This window comes from Haliotis cracherodii, unplaced genomic scaffold (assembly GCF_022045235.1).
Source record: "Haliotis cracherodii isolate W230 unplaced genomic scaffold, xgHalCrac1.p SCAF_3, whole genome shotgun sequence".
NCBI lineage: Eukaryota > Metazoa > Mollusca > Gastropoda > Lepetellida > Haliotidae > Haliotis > Haliotis cracherodii.
In genome coordinates, this window is record NW_027266286.1 from 52,096,877 (window position 1) to 52,106,478 (window position 9,602).

Sequence of the window (9,602 nt, forward strand, 5' to 3'; positions counted from 1 at the left end):
TGTTACGGAAATTTGAGTAAAGTTGTAACAAAGTGCTTTCATATTTTTCAACTTATATTATTTAAACTTATGAATATTGAAAAGATTCTTTCGCCCTTTAATCACGATTATACACTATTGAATGAATAACATATATATATACATGGTTATTAAATTAACTTGTGACAGTTGCATGGAATAACTAGGAAAACAACATATGGTACTTTGCTATGAATATCAATGAAGCTCATGATTTCAGCGAGTGTACGAGTACATTGCGGTGGAGGGGCGAGCTGACAAAGGTAAGTCATATGTACACGACATATAACGAATACTTCGTAGAAGGTTATGAGTATATTCACAAGGGAGTGCTTTTAACTAAATATTTATGCTCATATACATTGGGAAATGCTTCTAAAAACGAGTATAAATTCCCTATGCCAATTGATAGGATTGAGTGTGTGACTTGGCAGATTGTGTTCTCGTGGATGGTTTGCCGACGTGATATTGCTGGAATATTGCCGACTTTGGCGTAAAAGAATGTTCACTGTAAGAACGATAAAATACAGAAAAATCTTATAAACTTTAATCAATGGGACAACATGTCGAGGTGTAATTTGGTATGGTTTCTTAGTGATGGTACTAGTGATGTGCTGAGATTATCCAAGTTCTCCTGGGTTTTTGTCATTAAGCAGTTGTTTATGTACATTCATTGTCCAATTGAATACAATTGAGCCTCGTTTTTCCTCCATACAATTATTTATCCAGAAGGTCTGAGATAGGCGGTCTGTAAATAATCGAGTCTGGACCAGACAATCCAGTGATTAATATCATGAGCATCGATCCACGCAATTGGGATCGATGACATCTATCAACCAAGTCAGCGAGCCTGACCACCCGATCCCGTTAGTCGCCTTTTACGACAAGCATAGTCACCTTTTACGGCAAGCATGGGTTGCAGAAGACCTATTCTACCCCGGTCTGAGACCTGCATCACTTCGGGCTTTCCTCGGGGCGGTCGGATAGCCTAGTGGTTGAAGCGTTCGCTCGTCACGCCGAGGACCCAGGTTCGATTCCCGACATGGGTACAATGTGTAAAGCCCATTTCTGGTGTCCCCCGCCGTGATATTGCTGGAATATTGCTAAAAGCGGCGTAAAAACATACTCACTCACTCACTCACTCGGGCTTTCCCCCCACATTAAGCTGACAAGCCGTGATATAACTGGAATACTGTTAAAAGCGGAGTTAAACCCAACTCACTCACTCACTCACTCACTCATTATTCTACCCCGGAATCTTCACGGGTCCCTCGCATTCATTATAACTACGATACGACGAAAGATTGCTGAATATATCGAGCAGACAAAGAGATAACATTTCATTGGAACTTCGGAAACCTTGACACAATTAGGTATTTTGGCAAAAAAGGAGCTTTAAACAAAAGTATTGTTGTGATTTCCACTTTGACACAAACATAATTTCAATAATGTGAATCATTAAGTACAGCATCAAGGGAATATTACATTATTCTCTATCAATTGATTTATTATCTGAAATAAAACATGTTTAAATGTTTCATTATCTGTTTGTAGGATGCAGTGGTTAAACGCTTTCAAGGCAACAACAATAACGGTGATTTTGATTACCTCTTTGGACTCAATTGAATTTCAACAAAGTCAGTGTGGAACGGACACAAGTAAGTTGCGAGATGCTCGTATGACCATCTTCATCATCAAATTACATCATTCAGTAAATAGTAGAGACGCTGTCCGTGCGCATGCGTAATATCCTAGGTCAAGGTTCATGCGCACGTTAGTAGTCCTTTGGTCATGCTTCTTTCATGCTCTTCATTCTCCAAGTCGCATTTAGCAAAAATATGACTTGAGCTTAAAAATGCTATGCAATTTACAAACACAAAGTCCTATGTGGAATAGAATAGATTCCTCTACCGTTGTGACACTTCCTTATGTACTTTATACTAAAACCCTCAACATGCTAGTAGTTGGGGACAGGTCTACAGAACCGCTCCTGGCCTCTGATTGGTCGGTTTGGTCACGTGGCCAACCCAGACAACTTGGAAACCGTACCACCAGACCGCGTTCCCATAGAACTCCCGTCTTTATTTGACAGGGTGATCGATGACTTCTATCAACAGATGTCAGGCCAGAAGGGGGATTGTATTGGTCTAGGTATCATTGTACGGATCAAGAACGAAGATCAATTATGTTTGGCAAGGCATTATGTCCAGAAGCCCAACCCTCTGACCCAAGAATGGACCAACCAGCGAATGAGACTGACGAGAACGGATCGAGTCGAAGTTCAAGGCATACGAGCACGGGACTTGTTTCGGCGCCTTGGCATTCCCGAAGGTCCCTGTCGGGGCCTGGACGACCCAGCACGCGTGGGACGTGCCTTAGCCGAAATCAACTATCAAGTGAAAGTCTACAGTCAAGAGGTAGACCGGAGACTGATGTACAAGTGTGATGAGACTCCACCCAACGCCACCGTGCTGCATTTATTCATGATCACCACTACGATGTGATCACTTCTATGCCAGCCTTTTATGCGTCTAACCATTACTGCGAACTCTGCGACCACAGTTACGATCGTCCCGAAAAACATCCCTGCATCAAGCAATACCGCTGCCACCGCTGCCTCCACTCCAGCTATTGTAGACCAAAGGAAGAGCACGGGAGCCCTTGCTTGACATGTCAACGATGGTTCCCAAATCAACACTGTTACACCCAACATCTCCAGTCACCGTCAGAGGGAAAACCCAGCGCCCGTCAATCGATTCACAGGTGCCTAACCTGTTTTCAGCTTGTACACGTCTTGGAGACCCGCATGGCTCATAACGAGTGCTCAGATGAAGGACCTCCATGCTTAGTGTGTTCGAGAAACCCGTGACCCCAGACCATCGCTGCTACATGACTGCCCTCTGTGAAGCCCACGATGAAGAGGAGGGGGAGGAGGAGGAATGCTACAACCAAAACCGACGAGAAAAAGTCAAATACGTCTTCTATTATTTTGAATGTAGGCAAGACACTGGGGAGCCCATCCCAAATTTGTGCGTGGTGCAGTTAGGATGTGGACGATGCATCGGTCAAGCGACAAAGGAGTTGTGCGAACACTGTCCAAGGAGACAAGAAGGTTACGGTCCCAGCCGCATGATAGTGTTTCGAGGCCCCACCACGCTATGCGATGTGTGTGTCTGGTTGACGGTCCTGGCCGAAAAACCCAAGAAGAAGAAGAAAAACCATGAGGAGGAGGAGGGCGCGCACGTCCAGGCAAAAGAAAACAGGACGGAACCCTCTCAACCCATCCCCCGACAAAACGTCAGCGACGTCCATCACCCCAGGAGGAGGAGAAGGGGGAGGATGCCATGGAGGTGGACACGCCCACCCCTTTGGAGGAGGGGGAGGAGAAGGAGACGAAGAAGACGAAGAAGAAGAAGAAGAAGAACACCACCGTCCACCCACAGAGAAGGAGTAGCTCATTTATGTGATTGCACGTAACGCGCGAGCCTATGATCTGCACTTGATCATGAAGGGCCTGTACCCACATCTGGTGAAACTCCCCACCAAGGTTCGGAATTAACAACAGATTTTACAGGCGACCCTGGGACGATTGTGTTTCGAAGACAGTTTAAATTTCCTAACCCACCCGCTGAATGAACTGAAAAAAGTTTTTTTTCCTCACTTTTTCAAGCCGTCATGTACGATCCCGATGGCATGTCTCCCGCAAAACGCACTGCCTTCCTCCAGTGGCATACCAAGAAAGTTCAAGAAGGAGCCTTGTTTGACTGAAAGAAGAACTCTTAGCCTACTGTGAGAGCGATGTCGATATTTTGGGATGTGGATGTGCTGACTTCCGACAGAACTCCATCAGGACGGTTCGCATGGATCCCTTTGTAGAGGTGATGACGCTCCCTGCGTTCACCATGAAATCGTTCCGAAAACCCGATCTGAAACCCGATACCATAGCCATTCTTCCACCTCAAGGCTACCAACCCAAGAGAAACTATTCACAGTCCTGTATGAACTGGTTAAGTTATCTCATGTAGACCGACCCCGATCTGCATCTCCAGCACGCCAGGAATGGAGGTGAAAAGTGAGTTAACGTGCGGAGAGGGTAAACATCATTACAGTGTGGATGGCTATGATCCAGCGACATGCACCATCCACGAATTTCGGGGGTGTTTCTGGCATGGGAGACAGAAATGTCACAAGACCGAACGTGGAGAACCTCATGATGTCCTTGGCACGTCGATGGGAGCAAGCTATACCGACACCCGCTATCGCCGGAGTCTCTTGAACTAACACCCTGATGTGAAATGTGTCGTCACCCTGTGGGAGTTTAAAAAAATGCAACAGGAGGACTCCGCTTTATGTGCTTTCTTGCAGGGACCCCACTGTATCCACTTACCTGGTCTGCTAAACCCTCGCAATACCTTCTATGGAGGACGAACCAATGCCACTTGATTATGCTATGAAGCCCAAGAAGGGGAAACCATCAAGTATATCAATATCTGTTCACTTTATCCCTACATTTGCAAGACCGGAGCGTTTCCCACGGGACACCCGACCCTTCTCGATCAACCGCCTGTGGACAGGTTGTTTGAGCTGAAAGGACTTATCCAATGTCGTGTCCTACCCCTAAAACGACTCTACCATCCGCTACTACCCTACAGATCTGGTGTAAAACTGCTCTGTCCTTTGTGCCACACGTGTGCCGATACCCGGTCAGACTCACCCTGCGAGCACAAGGACGAAGAGATCGGTAAACGGTGCAATAGTCTTATTGGGTTTGGTTTGGTCACAAGAGCGTTCCCATGCCGAGGTCCTTTACGATTGATCTGATGGGGGTAATGCAAGCCGATTTTCTCCCTGGCCGTTGTCCCAGTATCAGTACTTTCATGGTGTCAAAGTTGAGGTGTTGTTAGTTTCTGTAATTCAAGGTGAACCCTCGCACTTTGCAGGTCGTGCATGTTCCATCGGGTCTGGGGTTCATTTACTCATAGCCATAGTTTATGGGGCCTCCTGGCACAAATGTCTTGATGGTGTTTCCGTCCAGTTCGTCTGTAAACTCACCCAACGAATGGCCAAGCTCTAGATTCGTTTCGTGGTGTCGATGAATGTTAATGACGCTGTCCGTGTCGAAGTACAAGGCCCTGCAACCCACCAAGGCGAGGGTGTCCTACAGCTTGAGACGTGCTTGTGTGGTGACCCAAGTAGCTATGGCGACATTGAAATGAGTATGAGGGGTTTGGAATTCTTCCTTGTGGGAATAAGGTCTCTTCCACCATGTGTTCGATGACGACAGTGACATCCTCGATGGTATTTCGTTCATCTCTCCACAAGGCAAAGTACTGCGCAGGGTCGTATATAGTCTAACCGCTGTCCAAACTTGCCCCAGAGTGAATTAAGAAAGAGCTTGGCAATAGCGCGGCGTCCTGGTTTCTTTTCGATGCGGTCCTTGTCCAACCGAATGCCTTCTTTGTCATAGATCTTCTGGATGTAAGCATCGTGATCGGTACATTCCTCTGAGTATCCGCTGGCTTCAAGCTTCTCCTTGAAATGACGGTCGCTATAGGGGTCAAAGAGTCCTTCTTGCTGGGTCTCGGGGTCATGCTTTGCAAAGGTGTTGAAATGCCAAACGTCGAAGATCTGAAGTACCATTTAGCCATACTTCTTCACGGCTTCATGGAGTTCTCCGGTGGCGTTCGTGCCCACCCAAGACCTCTCTTTGTCCGTGTGCTCACAGGGTGAGTCTTACAGGGTATCGGCACACGTGCGGTACAAAGGACAGAGCAGTTTTCCACCCAATCTGTAGGGTAGTAGCGGATGGTAGAGTCGTTTCGGGGGTAGGACACAACATTGGAAAAGTCCTTTCAGCTCAAACAACGTGTCCACAGGCGGTTGATTGAGAAGGGTCAGGTGTCCCGTGGGGAACGCTCCGGTCTTGCAAATGTAGGGATAAAGTGAACAGATATTGATATACTTGATGGTTTCTCTTTCTTGGGCTTCATAGCATAATCGAGTGGCATTGGTTCGTCCTCCATAGAAGGCGTCGCCAGGTTTTGCGGACCAGGTAAGTGGATACTCTCTTTCGCCTTCCCCCTTCCCACCTTTCCGCCTTCCCGCCGGCGCCATTTTGGAGGCGCCGAGCCGCCCTCTTGGAGGTGCGCCGAACCGAACGTGCCGCCATCTATGAGGCGCACGCAACCGGAACCGGAAGTGACGCCATCTTGGATGCGCGCGCATGACCCACAATGCACTCTACGCGCATGCGCAGGCACGTGACCAAACCGACTCATCAGAGTCAGGAGCTGTTCTGTAGACCTGTCCCCAACTACTCATGCTCAATATAATTCAACAAAAGAAATTGTGTACATGAATGTCCAATGATAGTGAAAAAATGTGTCCGAAAGCTGGAAACAAAACTATCAATAGTAATATTGCATAAAGCCGCATCATCAGTATTGCAGCTATTTGCGGCTACACTGTCAGTTACATAAATAATCACAAGCCAGTGAGTTTCTCAATGACGTAATTTTATACACGGCTAGAATATTCATTAAAATACAATTATCACAGACCAATTTGTAGCACTCGGCTAAAATGATATTTTTTTATACGATACCATATTCGCTACTTTAATTAATAGACTTTCATCCGCTCCCGCCTGACAACAAAACATCCTGCCTTACATTATTCTAATGCCCTCAAATTCCTAGAAATAGAAGTATCGTTAATATGAGTGTTCCTACTTTCCTACGTACCTACCTGATAAAATACTCCGTACACGTAGCCCTACTGAACACACATGATGCATGTGAATCGCACCCGTCGACAGCAAATGTACACATATGCCTAAAGTAGGTCGATAAGAACAAAATAAAACGTTAAAAATATAATGCCTCCTATCTCCCATGTTTTTAAAAGATCAATGAAACTGTAACTATTAATTTATTGCGGCCTTAACATCCAAATAACAGGCATGCTTATACTGGAAAAGTACCCCCAATATCAAGCCTGAGGGACCGGCATTGCTCTGAATAAGTGAGTGAGTTTGACTTAACACTGCTTTGAACAGTATTTATATTTCAGTTATATCCCGGCTTGTCGATTTAAAGAGGCACTAATCTTCTTCTCGGCTGGGGCTCACTATCTGCCGTGAGTCGATTTGCTCGCTGTTTCCAGCTTTCGGACACACTAATGTTTTCACTATCATTGGACATTCATGTACACAATTTCTTTTGTTAAATTATATTGAGCATGTTGAGGGTTTTAATACAAAGTACATAAGAAAGTGTCACAACGGGAGAGGACTCTACTCTATTCTACACAGGACTTTGTGTTTGTAAATTACATAGCATTTTCAAGCTCAAGTCATATTTTTGCTAACTGCTGCTGGGAGAATGAAGAGCACGAAAGAAGAATGACCGAAGGGCTACTAACGTGCGCATGCGCCTTGACCTAGGACAATACGCATGCGCACGGACAGTGTCTAAAACGCGAGATCGCGAAAAAATGAAATGTTGCATTCTCGCGTTCTCTCGATTTCGTGTTTTTATGGCCTAATTTGACAAGTCGAGATTTTGCATCATGTCTAAATGTCGCATTCTCGCGTTGGCCAAATCTCGCATTCTCGTGTTTTGGGCATATTTACCTCGTTTCCAAAGGTCCAGATCGCGAGAATGAGAGATCTCGTGAATGTCCCTTACAGTATTCCATAGTTATATTTGCATAATTTCTTTCCATATAATTTTTGTTGTACATTTTACACATCACATTAAGATTAAGACCCGGTATATACACGTTATTGCTAAATGTTATAACTATATGCATAGTGTGATTGTTGAGCAGGGCATAGTCAGGTACTGATACTTGGAGCAGGGGCATCAGGATTGGCGGCAGCAAAGACTCTGGGCGAAAGAAACATCCCTGACTATAGGATACTTGAAGGTTCGAATAGAATTGGCGGGAGGGTCAAATCTGTACCATTTGGCGGCAAGACTATTGAAGAAGGAGCGACCTGGGTGATAGGAAAAGAAGGCACCCCTCTATGGGAAGTTGTCCAGAAGTACAATGTATCAGGTAAAACATCAGATCGTGGCAGTGTTTTAATCAGAAACGTTCACGGTGATAATGTCACAGACACAGAAGGAAAAGACGCATGGATCAAATTGGAAGCAGCAAAAAGGACCGTATCCGAGATCTTCAAATGTGTTAAAGACAAGAAAAGGGGAGACATGTCTGTACGAACCTGCCTAGATATTGGAGGGTGGTCCCCTAAAACACCTGTTGAAAACGTTGTGGAGATATTTGGCTATGACTTTGAGTATGGAGGATCCCCCGAAGTGACTTCCTGTTATGGTGTTGGTATGACTGAAGATGATGTCAACGATCTGTACTACATTACAGACGAAAGAGGTTATGAGTATATTCTGAAGACATATGCTGTTGATGCATTGACACCAAATGATCAACGGCTACATCTGAATGAAGTCGTCACAAGTATAAACTACAGCGACACTAGAGTGGCAGTTACTACCCAGAGCGGAAAGGTCTTCACGGCCAACGTAGTCATTGTAACTTTTAGTATTGGTGTCCTGCAAAGCGGTTCTGTGATTTTCAACCCACCTCTCCCAGACTGGAAGATCGACAATCTGTTCCGGGTCCGGTTAGAGAACTATGTTAGTGTGTATCTCAAATTCCCTAACAACTCATCTAGGTTCTGGGACAACACTGAATATATCCTGTACGCTGATGACAGACGAGGTGTGTTTCCAGTCTGGCAGAACCTAGAGGCTGATGGACTTTTCCCCACTGGAACTAACATTCTCCAGATGGTCACACAGGGGGAAGATGCAGACAGAGTCTCCGAACTGACTGATGCAGACATCACTGGTGAGGTGATGGCGATCCTCCGGCGCGTCTACACGAACGTTGTCGATCCGGAAGATGTATTCATCACCAACTGGAAGAATAACCCGTTGTACATGGGAAGCTTTTGCAACATGAAAGCATTGGCATTCAGGTCGGACATCTTTGAAGCTATAAGAGCTCCTGTGAGAAACGTCTTCTTTGCAGGGGAAGCCTTTGATAGTGAGTTCTGTTGTTATTCAACTGGGGCTGTGAGGAGCGGAATTTACACTGCAAATGAAGTGTCTGCATATGTTTCATCCTAGCTCCTGGTGCCCTATTTCATCAACCATTCACAGACATCCAAAACCTGTACATCTTTTACCTTACCGTTTATTGATATGAATTATTGAAAAACGACCTACACAATAGTGTAAGAAATTAAACTACTGAAAGCCTTACTTTTTTTTGTTCTTCCAACTTACAAGACTAATATTTGCACGTAATGGGGTACTTGATATCGTAAAATGACAAGTTGTCATTTGAAATAACTTTCATAAGATGAGAGTGAATAATAACGTGATACATGTTCACGTGAGATCTTATAACATTTACTTTCTTCTTTGGCATGAACTATTCTTAAATGTCACCTGGGTGGTCCAGTCGACAACGGCGCCTCAATTCGCTATACACAGCTCCGTCCCTAAGACGTTCCACACATCTATGACAGTGGGTTCGATATCCAATATCCGTCC

The 9,602-nt window shown here is 45.2% G+C and overlaps 1 protein-coding gene across 1 annotated transcript; it reads left to right on the forward strand.

Moving 5' to 3' along the window:
• The first annotated feature begins 238 nt into the window (after positions 1-238).
• On the forward strand, positions 239-9,311 carry LOC139474898 (uncharacterized). The gene is made up of 3 exons (XM_071258090.1): positions 239-281; positions 1,573-1,676; positions 7,849-9,311. The coding sequence occupies exons 2-3, from the start codon at positions 1,574-1,576 to the stop codon at positions 9,171-9,173; spliced, it is 1,428 nt and encodes a 475-aa protein (XP_071114191.1). The 5' UTR covers positions 239-281; position 1,573; the 3' UTR covers positions 9,174-9,311.
• The last annotated feature ends 291 nt before the right edge of the window (positions 9,312-9,602 follow it).

Excerpts from the sequence above, each read along its gene's own strand:
- LOC139474898 (XM_071258090.1), top strand. The coding sequence starts at position 1,574 with ATGCAGTGGTTAAACGCTTTCAAGGCAACAACAATAACGGTGATTTTG. Across the intron at positions 1,677-7,848 it reads TCAGTGTGGAACGGACACAA|GGCATAGTCAGGTACTGATA; the intron begins GTAAGTTGCGAG and ends ATTGTTGAGCAG.